This window comes from Triplophysa dalaica, chromosome 7 (assembly GCF_015846415.1).
Source record: "Triplophysa dalaica isolate WHDGS20190420 chromosome 7, ASM1584641v1, whole genome shotgun sequence".
Taxonomy (NCBI): Eukaryota; Metazoa; Chordata; class Actinopteri; order Cypriniformes; family Nemacheilidae; genus Triplophysa; species Triplophysa dalaica.
The window spans coordinates 4,187,545-4,205,497 of NC_079548.1; the positions used below are offsets into that span (position 1 = coordinate 4,187,545).

The following is a 17,953-nucleotide window of genomic DNA, read 5'->3' on the forward strand; positions in this document are numbered from 1 at the left end:
TGTGTGTCTGGAGAGGGTCGTGAAGGTCTGCTGCACACCTAACACACACTTCTGAAGAGGTTTTATGTCAAACATATGATGCCGTGTGACAAAATGATATACAAATTCTGTATAGTTTATTCACACCCATTTCATTACAAACCTGAATAAAATGAGATATTTTGAAGAATGTCGAAAATCAAACAACACTTAAACCCTTCCGCTGAAACATTTCTCAAAATATCTTCTTTTGTGTTACACTGAAGAAAGAGGTTTTTATCCACATGAGTGAATAAATGATGACAGAATTATTATCTTTGGGTGAACTAATCTTTCAACATAACCAGCTACATAGTCACATGAGCCTGTAGAGATTATTTCAGTATTTTATTCACCTCCCTTTCCAAACATGTCTTGCACAAGTTTCTTTTACCTCATCATTGTGTGATGAATGTGATGCAACACCTCTTCTCATTTCGTGCCCACTCTGGTGGACAACTTGTGCAACTTCAATGGACCGGAAATTCAGGACAATAGTGTTGTCGCATCCTAGAACTTTCTGGATTATTAAAGACCACAATGACCTTTCCAACTCAACTGATCTGATGACTTTGTCGTCTTACCTGCAACAGTAAAAGTCTTTATCTAGGATTCATCCCGTGTTTATTTCTGAGGATGGGAATAAAACGAAGCGCCCCGATATTTAACTGAGACCGGACCGAAGAGATCCGAGTCTATTAACCGCTGTGACCCAGCTCCAAATAAACAGACACCTCGTGTTAACAACATTTTTATTGCTCTTGCAAGTCGCTCCAGTTGAAAGAAACTGTCGCCCCTTTTTCACAGAGGTCTACAAAGTGTGCTTTATAAATCATAACCGGGGACAAAAAGCTTTTCTTGGCTTTCTGAGGAAACAGTCAATAAATAACGGTAATTTTAAATAGGTAACTTTTCTAGCAAACCCCAACGGTTGAATAAGACCTGTTTAAAAAATGTGGAATTCTAGATAGACTGCCGTTTACAATGCGAGTAAATGGAAATGTGCAAGAGAAATCAAACGCAGCTTATCATCACTGATATCACTGAAAACATCCCTGATAGCACACTCTATCTGGCTTCTATTTGACATCTGCATTTATATCTGCAATACATAGTTTGCTAATAGATCTGCCATACATCTCGAAGACGTCTGCTGTCCGACGGCATATAGACATCAATAAGATGTCTGTAAGATGTTTATGATTTAGAATATATGTAAAACTGCTTTGTCTAAGATGTTTAGCAGATGTTTTTACACAGCAGATGTTTTCAAGATCTTTAGCAAACGTATTGCAGAAGTATTATAGACGTATAGACGTCTCCGAGACGTATTGCAGAGGAGCGAACTGTGTATTGCAGATGTCATGAAGACGTTAATGCAGAAGGAGTGTGCTATCTGGGATGTGGTGGAAAAGAGTTATGCTTTTTACGGCGTAAAACCAAAAGATTTAGCTTATGAATATCACAGACAAGAGAAAAATCATCTATAGTAACTATTTTAAGTAAATAAATCAAGGCAAAAGTTTGTATAACATGACTTTATAATCTATTGGCAATATAGGCTATGTTTTAAAAAAGACAACCTTTGTTTTTTGGATACAAAATCTAAAAGCAAACGTTCATATTTCACATTCAAGGCAGCGGATACCCATTTTCAGTCTCACAACATTTTATTTTTGCTATTTTTTACATTTTTATAAGTGTGTGTCAGCCATTTTTTGTCATCTCATGCGTACACATTTTCCCTCCGAAAGCTGCAGTTTATAAAAGTGGCGCGGAAAGAAGAAGAGAACTCTCCTCACATTCACAAGAAGCTCCGCCTCAAAACCTCCCTCCACCCGGTATCCCACAATCCCCTTCCCTCAAACACCCCCACACACAACCTCTTCACTCGTCTGAAGAAAATAAAAGTCCCATTACATCCGTCTCAGTCGACTCCACTGAAACGGACCTGCGGCAGGAGCAGGATTAGCTCCACTGCTCCGTCTTTGTTTCTGGCTCCTCCTCGCGTTCTCTCTCCTCCAGTCTTCCTCCTACCTCGTGCTCTTCCTTTCAGTTTCGCCGGTAGCGGTTCTTGGGCTTCTCCCCGCATCCGGTGGCCTCGCAGGAGGACAGGCTCGGGTTCTTGCCGGAGTTGATGCTGCTAAGCAGGGCGGGCAGTTCGTGGGTGATGGCTTTCTCGATCTTCTCCAGAAGACAGCCGCCCATGTAGGAGCACTGGGCCGACAGCTGCTTGAAGCTGTTCACGGGGTTGATCCCGAAGAAGTCGCGGTACGCGTCTCGATTGGGCAGGTCGAATTTGCTGACGTTGGTTTTGGCCAGGATGGACTTGAAAATGTAGAACTTGTCGGGGTCGTCCACGATCTCCTTGAACACCATCTCGGAGTCGCTGAAGAAGCTCATCTGGTCCTTATAGGTCTGCACGTAGCGGTCCACCAGGAGGGCATGAATGCGGACGCGGATGCCGTGCTGACGGATGAAGGCGATTTTGTTCTCCAACCGGTTCTCGATCACCTGGTTGAGGTCCTCCAGCAAAGAGATTTCTTCCCGTTTGAAGAGCTCGATGCTGGTTTCAAGGGCGTAGTCGTAGGGCCAGAAGGAGCTGACGTAGACGCGGGGGGGTTCGGTGACGTTGATGAGGGGCGCCAGGCTCCAGAAAAGAGCGCCGTAGACGCGCATGAGGTCCTGCGTTGCCAGGCTATCAGCCTTGTTGAGAATGATGCGAATCTGAGACTCTCGACCTTTTAGCTGCCGGAAGAGCATCTCCAGCTCGAGACCCACGTCCAGCTTGGTGGGGTCAAACACTACGAAGATCAAGTCTGCGCGGTCGATGAACCACTGGCACACGTCGTTGAATGGGTAGCCTAGAATTGGAAAATACAGGAAAGGAATTATGGGGGATGTGTGTTTTTGCATTTCAGTGTTATAAAGCCGTGAGCGACGTTACCTCTCTCCTGCTGTTTGCGGTTCTCAATGATTCCAGGCGTGTCCACGAACGTCACCCTTTCTAGGAGCTTGTGGGGCATCTCGATTCCAACCAGCTTCTCCAGAAAGTTCTGGCCAAACTTCTCAAGGGGGGAGAAGGAGCGAGAGCTGTCGGCAGCCATGACGATGCCCTCCACCGTACGGATCTTCTCACCGTGCATGATGACGGTAAACTCTGAGGTAGTGGGCTCAGCACCTGGAGAAACAGAAGACAGATTAGAAAAGCAAATATAAGATGCAGTAGAAAAACAAACAATCCTAACAGAAGAAAGTCATCTATCATCTAACCAACTTCACATACAGTTAGCATTTTAGGTCTTCCGGTTCTGTCAATGGGTTTTTTAATGGGTTTCTGGTAAAAAAATGTTTAGCTGCATCTAGTGGTGACATTGCAAATTGCAACCAACTGCTCACCCACACCTCCCTTTAATAGCACTTTGGTAACTGACACAGGAGGAAGATGTTGTCACGACTTCGCATCTTTGCCAAAGGAGATAATGTAATTATGAAACGTGCATTTTGTCCGTTTAGGGCTACTGTAGAAACAACATGGCGAATTCCATGCAAGGGGACCCGCGTGTATGTAGATAGAAATAGCTCATACACTTCATTATGAATGGTCTTTATACACCTCTGAAGACATAGTTATGTATATTATATTGCATTTCTGTCAATAGATCCTCCAAAATAATTACACACAGGACCTTTAAATTGTTTGCAGTTAATCTACGTGGATTACCTGTATACAGCTGGTACGGAGTGTCCTGCAGACCCAACAGATAGTTGACCATGGAGGACTTGCCCACACTCCAGGGTCCCAGAAACAGCACCATGGGTTTGGAGGTGATTTCTCCATCTGTTTGAGAAACAGCAAGAGAAGAATAAAACAAGAGAGAACAGTTGAGTACGGAAAAGTCAAAACACCAAACATATGTCAGCTCCAGAGAAGCTTTTGTTCTGCTAGCCGGCAAATTTCCTCGTATTCAGTACATACACCAATGGTTAGGTTTATATCAGCATGAATTGAATTGTATATTGTGTTACTCTTCTCAGTCAGCATATTGTGTATATAGCTGGTTTACCAAAATCATTTTAACGTTAAAGGGATACTTCAGCCTAAAAATGAAAATTCTGTCATCATTTACTCACCTTCGAGTTGTTCCAAATCTGTATACATTTCTTTGTTCTGATGAACACAGAAAAAGATATTTGGAAGAATGCTTATAACCAAACAGATCTCGATCCCCATTGACTCCCATAGTAGGAAAAATTATGTTAGCAATTTTTTTGCTCTGTTGAAGACAAAACAGTTCTGGGGCACTTTTGACCACCGTTGTTTTTTTTCCTACTATGGGAGTCAATGGGGGGCAAAATCAGTTATGGTTATAAGCATTCTTCCAAATGTCACCAGAAAAACAATTCGAATGTGAGAACATGATGACAGACTTTTCATTTTTTCACAAAAATGTAAAAATTTCAGCACTTGACAGTGATTCAAAATGTGTGGTGGTGGTTGAGTTTTTCTGACATTTTTCTTTCACTGGTGTTCATAAGACAAACAGTCAATCACATTGAATTGCACATTCATAATGGTTGAGCAGAGATTGAGCAGCGGGTGTTATGAATGTCACATGCAGCATTGCTTAGCGCCACTGCAAACATTCCTACAAATGTGCACATTCTACACCAAAACAAAAAATCTGAATCCCAAGAAACACTCGTTTTAGTTTGTGATGTGATGTCCAAAAATTCATTAATATGACATCTCTACACTCATCTCATGCTTCTGGGATTAGAGGGATAGTTCATTTACTCAACCTCAGGTTGTTCAGATAAGTTTCAAACCTATATATATGTCTTTGTTTTGTAATAACACAAGAAAGATATTTGTTAGAATGTTAGCAATTTGCAGTTCTGTGACATCATCCTCTACCATAATAGGAAAAAAATATTGTACAATTTGTTGTTCTGTTGAACACAAAGAAAGATATTTAGAAGAATTTAGAAACACAAACGGTGTGGGGCACCTTTGACCAGCATTTAATTCTTCCTACTATGACAGTCAATGATGTCACAGAATTGAAAATTGAACACTCTTCCAAATATCTCTCACAAAGTCATTTATACAGGTATGAAAAGACATGAGGGTGAGCAAATGATGACAGAATTTAAATGTTTGGGCGAACTATCCCTTTAAGACTCGTTCCTTTAATTGAAACACTGAAAATCTGATCAGTCTGACATACTGTTTGTAACAAATTCCTCTTTAATTTATTATATAACATCACATTGAAAAAAGGAGACACAGATTAGAGCACTGTCCAATTTCTTCTTAAAATAAGTAAATGAATGTCTTGCATGTAAATAGAAGTTTCAAGAGATATTTTTTAAATTCATTATGCGAGTGAGTTGAAGAAAGCAGCTGTTAAAACAACAGAGAGAGAATTCAGCTTGACTCAATGTCAGAATTTACAACAAAAAGCAACAAATCTAATGTGCCATGATGTACATAAATCACAACGATACAATACAAAAGTTGACAAATGCCAACCAATACTACAGTGTAAATTAATTTAATCTTAATAGCATCTTCCATATTTATCATTTCACTCCCATTTATCCTAATGTCTCTACTGAGAAAATTTGTTTTCTGTGAAGCTGCTTTGCAGCAATGCAAACTTGTTATAGAATTTAGTTGCAGGTGAAGCGATCACAATACAAACATTTGTGCAGGAGCAAATTAAAGTGTAATGCAAATACGCAATTTATCTACATCGCATGTTTTGCTGAATGATTTTGACTTTAAGATGACGTTAAGATGCCCAAACGTGGGAATGATGGTGTTCTTGTATTTGAAGGGAAACTGACATGGCATATTATTCTTTTGTCACATAACCCCCCCCAACTGAGGATCACACATGCAAACACATACTCATTTATCAGATATATCATATAAATGCACTGCCTATAAAGTACCAGTTTACATTTTGTTGACAGCCCACCACAACCTGTTATATAAACACATTTAGTTAAGCTTTGTTAGCTTGTAAGCCATTGATACAGGATGTGAGTGTATTCCTAGGATTTTACTTGATACATTTTTAGCAGATATATACGATCTTAAAATGTGTAGTTTTTGATGTTCTGGCAAAACAAACCAAAAAATATTTATGATTCATATTCCAGACGTCCAGTAAAATGCTCCCTAGAATCACGACGTCCCTTTCGCTCCATACCTTTCTGTATAAAAGTGTCATTTTGTATCCCTTACATTCTGACATATTTTACGGACATGTTTAAATGCTAATGGTATCTGCATGGGCAGATGAGCGGCAGCTGGCATCACACTGCAGGGGGTGAAGAGACACAGGCAGTGCCATGCAGTGAACCCCCGTTATACCCACCTGTGGCTGAATCCCCCAGCGTGCGTCCAGGATAGGCTGTTTTAGTGAAGGGGGGCAGTGTGACGTCAGGAGGAAGATACAGATGTGTGGATGAGAGAGGATGAAGATGATGAGTGTGAGGAAAAGTGGAGCAGGAGGAGAGAGAGATGAGAATGTGGAAGTGTAAAAGAGAGAAAAAAGAAAGAAAGAGAGGTTACAGACACTTTTCCTGTGAAAATATGAGTTGAAATGTGTGCGGATGAAATATGATGGACGTCCAGATACAAAGTTGCCTACACTATGCAAAATATCCTGTTCCTATTTATTGTCTTTTTTTCTTTTTTGTAGGACTGGATAAAATAGTAAATAAATCAATAAAAAAATACTAAACATTGAATAAAAGCTACAATTAATTATAAAATACCACACAAAATTAATAACAGGCAAATCTCACCAAACCTGTCATACAGACTTCTTACCGAAATCACAAGGAAAAAGAAAAATATAAAATCGTAAAAAAAAGTGTAAAAATATTTTGCTGTAATGCAAAAAAATACAACTAAAAATAAATTAATGACAAATAAAATGAACGAATTGTAAACTACAACATTTACAAGAAAATGTATAGCATTTATGTTGTGCTGTTGTAGGCTACTGATTTTTTGTATGTCTTGAAATGTTGGCTTGAAAAATAACAAAGAATTGCAAAGTTCCAAAAAAAATGTGTTTTGTGAGATTTACTCTTCCTTTTCCTGTGTTAAATTTGCCTTAAATGTCCATGGCGGTCAAAACTAAAGCTTGTGACTCAAACACATTCACCCAGAATCACTATTAACTCTTATTAAATTAATGTTATGAGATGTCTTATGATCTTATTCTTTATTTCATTGCATATCTGCATTTTCTTGAATATTTTTGTCTCTCACTAGTGTGCCTCTGTCTGAAAGGCTCAGTTTTGATTTTAGACTTTTATTGGTGAGTGTAGGAGGTTAAATGCCATGCTGAACCACAAGGGGGCAAGCGTGATCCCATCTCAGTTTATGTCAGGGGTTAGCAGGACACCCAGTGCCATGAAAGTCTCCCTTCAGAGAACACAACCTAACACAAGAGCCCTCTGCAGTATACTCAAAAGAAATCACATTTTAATAAAGGAATTAAGCAAACAAACTTACAAAGAAATACATAAGCACGATTCTTGCTCTTCTGTAAAATAACATTGTCATGTTTTAAAAGCATCTGACAACATCAGAAATATAAATTTAACAAACCCTTATCATTTATTAACTTGACACATTCAAGAGAATGGCTTTTCAAAGATGCTACGTGAAGGGCAACAAAGTTGTATTTTTTTTCAATTCCTTTGTTTTCTAAGCATTTGGTAGTTGGAAATCAATCAAAATCCAAATTTATACTATTAGTAGCTGTCTCTCATAAAGAACTGTAGTAGAATGAATGAAACAGAGGTTCATGAATCATCAGGCATTTGTGCAGAGGATTTGCACATAAAGTTCTCAAATAAAATGGGGGCTGTTGAGGATCCCTTGATTGTTTTCAGATGGAGCCGTTGTTCTCTCTCTTTCTCTCGCTCTCTCTCTCTCTCTCTCTCTCTCTCTCTCTCTCCCTCTCTCGCTCTCTCTCTCTCTCTCTCTCTCTCTCTCTCTCCCCCTCTCTCTCTCTCTCTCTCTCTCTCTCTTTCTCTCGCTCGCTCTCTCTCTCTCTCTCTCTCTCTCTCTTTCTCGCTTGCTCTCTCTCTCTCTCTCTCTCTCTCTCTCTTTCTCTCGCTCTCTCTCTCTCTCTCTCTCTCTCTCTCTCTCGCTTGCTCTCTCTCCCTCTCTCTCTCTCCTCTCTCTCTCTCTCTCTCACAGCTGTGGAATGCTGGAGCACACATGTGTCAGCTCTCAGATCTGTGATCCTGCTGTTAGTTCAGTGCCGTGTGTACAGTGAAAAACAGCTCGGTTCCTAAAGGCATTTATTTATCTGCTCTCATGTATCTGGAACTTTGTCAGTCAAAGGAAATATCCATATGAAAGAACCACATGTGATGTCTGATCAAATGAACAGCCACGAGCAGCGGTCACTGGGCCAGTCGCTATGTTTACGATTGACCATTTTCTCCTTTAAGTCACTTTAGAATTTGTTACAGTTCTATGTTTGTTGAATTGCTAAAAGGCATATTTTTTAAAGCAATATGCTCTGAAACATTGTAGATACCGCAATTGAAAAAAAATCTGAAATGAATTGAAGAAATTATGTAAAGTTCACCATCTAAAGACATTTTGACGCAGCACCTCTGGGTTCTTCCTTATGAATATGATCGTTTCTAATATGGCTTGAATGCTCGGCGGAACGGATTAGATGAGAAGAATGATATCATGGTGAGGAAGAGGTGAACCATGTGAACTGGTGAAAGCAAGCAAAGGAGAACATAGAGGAACAAGAGAACAAGCGGAGTCTGTACCTGAGATCTCATGTTGTCTCAGCTCGTTGTACTTGTAGGCCTGTTCCATGGGTCTGATGGAGCTGTGGTAGATCTTCCTCAACCTCTGCAATGCAGCTGACAGATGAAAACGTGTATTATGAAATAAACGTAGCGTACAAAGTCTACTGAAACGGTCCATCTAGGGACACAAGCTTTATCACCCTTACCGGCATAATCTCCTGATTTCTCATCCGCTGCGAGCCGTAGGGTGTCTTCGATGTGAGATCTGTCTCTCAGGATGGATTCCAGGATGGCTTCATCCTCTGCAGAGAACGCAAGAAAAGACAGATGGTCAACTTTCAATCAAAGCCGGTCCATAATTCATTGCTCCAGATTTGGTGATACAAAATCAGTCATTCATCGAAAGTCATTCGTGTCATCGTGGTCTAATCTTGGTTGTATTCAGGGGGGTTACAAAGAGTTTAACAAAGTCTCAAAGCAGCTCATTAAAGCTTCATTTGACCGCAGGACCTCTTATAAAGTCACACCAGACATTTCGCTCCTCCACAAGCCACACAAAATAAACACATCACGCACCAAAATTGAGCATTTGAGTGTTTGTTCAAACTTTTAACCTTGAGAATGAACGTCTGTGCTGTCGTCTTTATTAACCGGTCTGAAGTTTCTGTCATTCCAGCCTGCATTTCATCAGGTCGGTGTACTATTATTGTCATACTGTTGATACACACACCACGATATCGCTGTTTGTAAGCATTTACCCACAATGCCTCAGGGTGCCAGCCTGCTGTTATCAGGAATGAAGACATAAATGGAACCAGAGAGGAAGACGCAGTGTCTCCATGTTTATTTTTAGAACCGCGGCCGCGCTTGTACATTACTGCCATGACATCTCTATTAAAGGAAGGAATATTGAGAAAACAATCATGTTTGTTATGTTTCTCGTTTTGGGTTGAATGAAGTCTCAGTTCGACGAGCGGCTGTCAAATGATTGGAATGATATTAGCGGATCAAATCTAAAAGTAAGATCAAACAATGGCCGTGGTTTGATAACACAGGGGTGTTGAGGATATGGGGGACTCCCTGGTCTCATACGGTGGGGGGGAACATGGCTACCAAATAGTTGGATTATGAGGTATGTTGATAAGAGAGATGTGATCCTTCGATCTCACCATCCTAAATATAACCAACTGTTGGGACTTAACCCGTTCAACCGCTTTTGTCTGATCAGTATTTGATCTGGAATGGACTTCCACAGAGTCATAACTAGAGGTTTTCGGATTCACACTTCTTCACCCCAGTGGATTGGGTTCACGTTTGTCTTCGAACCACAGGCATTTTCTGACAGTTTTCTTATAACATCAGTTGTTGGCAAAACTAAAAAGTAACAACAATCCTTAAATGAACTTCCAAAAAATGCATTTGGGCCAAGTATCTCTCACAAATTACACGTTTCCTCCCATGGCATCTCAAAGCGGTAAAGTTACACCAAAATGTGTCAAATGACAACCGAACACACGGACAGCTTCTTTTTTACAATCTTTAACTACACAGAGCTCTGACAGTTCATGCCAGGGTGCTTCCTGGATGTTTGCCAAATAAAAAACGACAGAGAGCCTTACTAATGTGAAGCGAAGCCTCTGGTACGAGTCAGTGTTCAAAAGAGTCATCGGTCTAAAGTGTGGCCGGAGGCTGATAATGGCAGTCTGCTTATTTGATCGCTGCGAGAAATGAACCGTGAGGTTTGGCCACTGTGCTTTTGATCCAGACACTTAATCCAAGAGATTTCTGCAGGGGTCTGAATCTGAAACAGATTCACTGTGAGCAATGCTGGATAAAAGTGTTTCTTAAGGACTAGAAGGACATGCGCTCCAGAGGTCAAAATGGGATACATGTTACGAAATGTATCTGGAATACAGCTTTAAAACACACAGGACTATGTCAAACTGCGTGCTTAATAATTTCAAACGTCCATAGAAACTCATAGACAGGGCAGATGTATATTTCAGACCAGCTTAACTACAGCATCACTTTTATCACACGAGAGCCACATCAAAGCCAGAAATGTAAATTGTCAGTAAAACAAGATGAATCAAATCAACCTTGTTTTCAATAATCTCTTTTACACGCCCCGCATTAAGGGTACCTGCTTCTATCCCCCTAGTGGCCTATCGAGATCAACAGCTTGTTTTTGTTCCACTCGGGTTTCCATCGGTATTTATTTGCTTATATGAAACTGGCTTAAGGAAGTGTTAGCTCTTCTATCGGCTGTGACCCTTGACTGAAATAACTCGACCAGCTCAAGTCATATATGCTCAATCATCAAGCATCTGTTTAAAGTATCATTGAATGTGGGCCAGTCATGATTCAACGGGGCCAGAACTCTGGTTGAATTACATCGCTGAATGATGAATCAAATGCTTCTCGTTATTATTGTGTATGTGTTTAAAGAGGTTCACTATGCTGTTTGACTGAATATAATGTTTTTCAAGCAGGCACAACATTAAACAAAGGCTCTTTGGTCATCCAACTTTACTAGAAATGTCAACCAGGCACATTTGCTACGTTTGACTAAACCAGCATCAGTACCAGGCCAAAACTATAAACAACATAGCTAGGATACGTATAATTAAGTATAATTATTTATTTACCCTCATATAGTTGTGTACATAAATGACTATATTTCTTCTGCAGCACACAAAATAAGATGTTCTGAAAAACGTTGATAATAATACAACATTGACTTCCATTGTATGAAAACCACGGAGACATTTCTCAAAATATCTCATTATGTGTTCCACTGAAGAAAGAGTCGGATACAAGATTTGAACATGAGGAGGAACAAATGATGACGGAAATTTTATTTTTGGGTGAACTGTTCCATTAGCCTATTCGCTAAACTGTCCCACAGGGTTGGCGAGCAAAACAAAGCTGCTCTCTTAAGATCTCACAAATCGCATTTTCCACAGTCACCCCTTTGTTATTTTTATTACGTTGCAGTTTCTGACTTTACAAGCAGATAAGAGCCTTGGTCAAAGTGTGCGGCCGAGCACTTCACAGGTTTTTTCAGTTAGCTGAAGGCACGCCCCGCTGAACGCACGGCCATGTTGTGGCAGACTTGAGAAGAGCGAGGAACAGATGGCGCTCTTAGCACCGAAGGCTGCTGGCCTGTTGTGATGACACAACGTGCCGGTTAAAGCACACGAGCCCCTCGGAACACGCTCGCCAAGTCAAGCTGCTAAAAATACAACAGGGTAATGTTGAGCTCAGCACGGCACTGAAAGAGCGCAAGGTTAGAGGCGAGGTGTGGAGTATAAACGTGTGAAATGTGAACAATGCAGCCTTATGTGAGGTACCACAGGTGTACTCCATCTGTCTGCACGTGTTTCGGAGTTTCAAATGATTTACTAAACAACTATATTACCACTAAATTATATGAAATGGAGCGGATGAGACCAAGTTCAATCGCCTGGTCGGACAATGAAGGCTTTAAAATGATGAGTTTTATTCATATAAATGAATCATCTAGATATTTCTCCTAAAAACTAGGACCGGGAGAAATTTAACAACTGCTGTTGGTTAAAATACAGAACAAAGAATTTGGGTATAATATATATTTTAATTTGAGTCAGTCTTTTAATGTATTGAACGATGTACTTTTAATATTGCATTAGATGTTTAAACAGCGCAATGACATCAAACATTAAAGTGGAAATTAAAACCTTAGGTGATGGATGAACTACAAAATATAATCAAATGAAGTGCACGCATGATGCATGCAAAAAAAAGGAAATAAAGCGCCATAATTGTTATAAAATACAAAATACAACACCTTGTCTTTTGTCAACACAACCGCAAATGCATTAATTTCAAGCACACATAGTCTATCAATCAGGGCGAGAGTTAATTGAACCCTGTACGGAAGGACAAAAGCGCAAACTAGCAGCATCTGTCGCTGGGGCGATGGACGTCCAATGAGCCTGTTGCCTAGCAACGGAGGCTTTGGAAAAACACAGCTGTTGCCATAGCTCACTCTGTTGGAATGCAGCATCACGCTACTGTAGTCCAGAGCTTATTGGTTGAAACGCACAAATACACACAACCTGAAGGAAACCAGAGAGGCAAAGTGTAATCAGCGAGCTTCGTTTCCACATCACAGATGTGGAGAGAACGACGAAATAGAAAACAGGTAAAAGACAAATCAAATCCCATATAATACGTGATAGATGAACGACGCATGAAAATGAGCTTTGTCATTAAGTACAAAATGTCTTTCTCTTAAAGCGAAAGATGTTGATATTTGGTCAGCGATGTCGTACCGCCGTACAAACCATCCCACATAATTCCAAGCGGCTCATGGGTCTGTTCCTTAGTGTATTATGGTAAACCCCCCGATCATATTCTGTTGGCAGACACAGGAGGTAAATTGAATTAATGTGAACACGATTAGGGAGGTGAGCCCTGAGCCCGCAGGGTTTACCAGTCGCTATGGAGAGGTGTGCACAACATGTTCAGTGAGCCAAGGGATTTTACAGCTAAACTAACAAACTGCCAACATGAAACAATGACTCTTCGATGGTAATACCATGCTACTGTAGGTACTTCAAAGAATACAAGATCTATCTTTGATGCATTTAATATGATTTGCACTCTCATTGGTTGAGAGTAAATCACGGTGCGACATGAATAGTAACAGGTGTCAAGGTTTTAGAGTTGTGCGAGCTCTGTGACAGAAATAGATCTACAATTGGACAAGCCTTAGAGAGATCGAGGGGGGCGGAGTCACGCTCATACTCGCCCTGAGCATTTACGTCGGTTTCCAAACATTTGTCAGAAATCTGCTTTCCTCGATAATATTATATAATCAGAATATCTAGATGAACATGAACGTCATGCATCAAACCACAGTGTAAAGTTTTGTCTGGATTCCAGACATGTGTCGGACATCATACCCGGGAGGTAATGCCTTGAAGGCATCGTGGGTATCAGAACAACGACACGTGAGAACATCAGATTGGACAGAGGGGTCAAGGGGATTGATGGCATGCCTCATCTCTGTAAAGCCACGTTGCATGACCTTATCTCTTTTTATGGACTCGGTATTTGGCGACCTATCCCACAATTCCTTGCTGAAGGGAGTCCCTAAAGAGCAGGGGCACCACACGGCCGCTATACAGCATTGCTGGAAAGTGGGAAGAACCCTTACTCTCTGTGAGCAACAGCATCAAATACATAGTTGTGGGAAATAATTTTACTATTAAAAGTTATTTACACAGTGTTTGGGGCAAAAAAATATATATTTTATGATGATTGTAATATAACGTGAGGTGTTTGGATGTTTCTAAGTGAGATATTTTGGACGCTGGACAGATGGTCGCGTCAGGTCTTAAGGTGATGAAACCTTTGACCAACTACAAAGCAACTGGACCCAGTCAATGGAAGAGCTCTCTCTCTCTTCAAAAACCTGCCGAGATCCATGTCATTTCATAAAGAAGACGAAAGAAGACCACTCCATGAATTATTAAGACACATCGTATGTTCGGAAACTCAAACGTTGACCGTCACGTCCCAACGATGAAACTTAAAATCTCAACCGTCCCTTACATCAAAGATTGACCGATGAGAATTTCAAAAATGGCAAATGAAACAAACGTTAACTGATTTGTTAATTGTACCCATCACCTGAAATCCCTTCGCTCGGCAGGTTAGACTCGCGGCACATCCCCGCACGCAACTGAATCCGGACCGCCACGGATAGCCATGGCCCCTCCTGCCGAGATAATGCATGCCCTAATATGGCCGGCGGTGGCTGGGAATAAATAAATAGTGATTGTGTCAGGTGACAGCAGCTGTGCGGGGGGGGGGGGGGGGACGGGGAATCTATAGTGGACAGTGTTCGGTTACAGAACCACTTCCAATCTTAGACACCTGACGGACCTGAGCGACGGCCGTCCGAGAGAAGCCCAAGGACGGGAGAAGGGTAGCGGACCCTCAGCTGAAGTTTAAGAGCCAATGATAGGGCTCGACTTGAGGTCAAAGGATGAGATTCAGAGCAGATGCAGTAAAATTAAAAACCTGTCAAAATTACAGTAGAGCATGTCTTTGTATTCGAGAAAAGGTGAAGATGTGGAATAAAGGGAGTTTTTTTTAGTCGCCCCATGAGCTTTTGGTCAAGAGACTTGAGCTCTTTCCATCAGCTGGTGTCACGCCTCACGACAGCTGACGCTAAAAACCTCGACCGTACGAAAATAACTCGACTGAGAAACCGGTCTTCTAATAGCTTATTACAGAACACATATTAATCAAGAAGACGTTCTGCTTTCCTAGCACTTCGTTTCTAACTCTACACAGTCGACTTTAGTATCCACAGTCCAGTTTTTATTGAACCTTGTGGGTTTAAATAGCTCGGCTGGTTGCAGGACCGGGCAATGCTGTGCCAGCCTGAAAGCATGTGATCTCAAACCTTCTACTGCAAAAAGTTACAAGACAGGCACTCCGTCTTTCAAGCTTCCTTCGCCTACGACTCAAAGCACATCACGAGTCACTAGTATTGAACATTTGAAGTGAAAAGCTCTTACCTGCCGCGGCCAGAAGCAGCAGAGGCACGGCGAAGCAGAACGTGAGTAAGACCTTCATGTTGGCTGCCAGGAGACCTCTGGAAGCCTCTCTGGCTATATATACCAGGCAGAGAAGGTCGGAGGGCACCAGCGAGAGGGTGGTCTTACGGACAGGGCCGCCGGTTGATAACGTCAACGTAGAGGGGGCTGGTGCCGCAGGCGTCTGAACAGAGCGACACAGCACTCTACAGATGACAGCAGCTGACTGTCTCTTTTAGCAGAGCTGTCAGGGCCGTGACGTCGGATGAGGGGTGTGAAGCCGAAGTGTGTGCGAGCTTTGGTACTTTGACTGGTTTCAACATACAAGAACGATCATTTCAAGAAATGTTATATATGATGTTCTTCTCTCAGTAGATATTGAAGTTACTACTGGTCAAAAGTTTTTGGACACTTGGGATTGTGTGCCTTAGGGATTTCATGAAAAGAAATGATTAAAATATACTTAATGTAATTTTGTTGCTGTTTTTATCAAAATAATTTAAATAAAATAACGTAAAAATAAAATCTAGTAATTTTGGTTGTTGAGATTTTAATTATTTTGTTTGAGTAATTTTAATAGTTAAGTAAATCCAACTAAATTTTATTATGTTAAACCCATTCGAATTGGTAAAATTAAGTGCACTTATTTATTTTGAGTTGAGACTACTTGAGAAATACTTTTTGTAGAAATTACTACCATTGCAGTGATTCTGTAGTTCCCTGCATGCTTTGTATTTTAGGAGATTCATTTTCCAGATTTACTGTCATTTTAAGTGTTTTTCAGGAAAAGAAAGACTTGTTTGTGTTTTTTGTTGATTTATCTTTGAGTTTCAGGAGAGATTTGGTATCATGTTTAAATTTGGGTTTTTTAAATTGTTACCATTGGTCAAGAAGAGCGGTGCTTGTGCCTAGTATGAGGGAGGCACAGTTATCTTACATGACCATCTATGATGTAAAAAACTTCAACATGAAAGTAAGTTTTCCGTGAAGTTTGAGTTAGAAACATTCCATTCCATTTTCTACCGCTTATCCGAACTACCTCGGGTCACGGGGAGCCTGTGCCTATCTCAGGAGTCATCGGGCATCATGGCAGGATACACCCTGGATGGAGTGCCAACCCATAGTTAGAAACATGTGTAATATTTTTTTATTTAACTTTAAGTAACATTTACATGATATTTTAACACAAACTAAATGTATTTAATAAGTAGAATTTCCTTTATTCTGGTTAGCAAATTGTACTTGAATCATACCAACACCCTAAAAAAATCTTGCAAATTTTAACAAGGATATTATTAAGTAAATTCTACAAGTAATTATTTTCAGTGTATTTATTTTATGTCTGAAATCAGTGGACAAAAATATCATTTTGTAAAATGTAATGTTTTTTAATGACAGAACATTTTCAATGTGTTTTTGAAAGGGCCGACTTTGGTTTAATAAGGAATAAAGAATATGTGTCGATAAGAGCACAGACTAGATGGGAACTTCATTTAAATGTTTCTTGTCATTTTTATCAAGCTGCTTGATAAAATGACAAGAAACCATCGCAAATTCTAGTAAAAAAAACAACTAGACTGAAGATGATGAAATATAACATGTTTAAATTTATTTACATAATGAGTTTATTATTATTCTAAAATGAGAAAAATATAAAGGCATAAGTGATTAAATCAGTGATGAAAAAGGCAAATTATATAAAAAAATTGAATCTTTTTTTTTCGACCGACAAAGTAAAGAAGCTATTGTGTAATGTCTTCACAATAGTAAGCTCATGATTTTTTAGGAAAAGTATATTTATCCTGCGTTCAAGACCCCTCAGACTTTGTCAACGTAAAATGCCGCTATTCCAGAAAGCGTTTCCAGGTGGAGGTTGGAAATATCCCAAATCTGAGGTGTGACAACACACACACACACACAGTTTTTGATCTCAATATTAAAGTGTCCCAATTTCACCTGAATGTAATATAGGAAAAATCTAAACAGATTATATATAAAATATTTTATGTAACTATTAAATAGAATTATAAATATAATTTTTAAACAGTTATTAAGAAATTATCATGTGATCACTTTTATACATCTTATGTTTTAAAAATATATATATTTGTTTTGTTTGCACATTGCTCATTCCACATTAGTACTTGTGTATCTTTAGACCTTGCTCAGACTGAGTTGTGGTGTTAACCTCACGACAGGAGAGGACAGCCGCGAATAAGGTGTTAGAGTGAGCGTCAAAAGTTTAACATGAAAAAGTTAGTAGCATTTTTTTCCAGACTTTAGAATGATAGTAAACACAAATAGTATGCATGTATATATGTGCATGTTTATATAGACATACAAAGAATAAATGTTGTTTTAAACCTTTACTTTACACTGCTGGTCAAATGCTTTCGGAGACTGAAATGTCTCTAATTATTTATTATTATAAAAAAAACTTGTGTGCTTAAATGTCTGAAATCTATAGACAAAATATAGTTTTGAAAAATATGATGCTTTATGACAAAACTACATTTTCAAAATGTTTTTGAAAT

At 39.9% G+C, this 17,953-nt stretch overlaps 1 protein-coding gene across 2 annotated transcripts; it reads right to left on the reverse strand.

The window, feature by feature from the left end:
* Positions 1 to 756: 756 nt before the first annotated feature.
* On the reverse strand, positions 757 to 15,607 carry srl (sarcalumenin). Of its 2 annotated transcripts, XM_056751783.1 has the most exons (7): positions 15,402 to 15,607; positions 9,033 to 9,128; positions 8,845 to 8,940; positions 6,408 to 6,443; positions 3,743 to 3,859; positions 2,966 to 3,199; positions 757 to 2,882 (listed from the first exon to the last, which is right to left on the reverse strand). In XM_056751783.1, exons 1-7 carry the CDS (start codon positions 15,457 to 15,459, stop codon positions 2,071 to 2,073), a joined length of 1,449 nt encoding a protein of 482 aa, XP_056607761.1. In that variant the 5' UTR covers positions 15,460 to 15,607; the 3' UTR covers positions 757 to 2,070. The 2 variants fall into 2 exon arrangements, with proteins under 2 accessions (XP_056607761.1, XP_056607762.1); XM_056751784.1 differs by lacking the exon at positions 6,408 to 6,443.
* Positions 15,608 to 17,953: the final 2,346 nt, after the last annotated feature.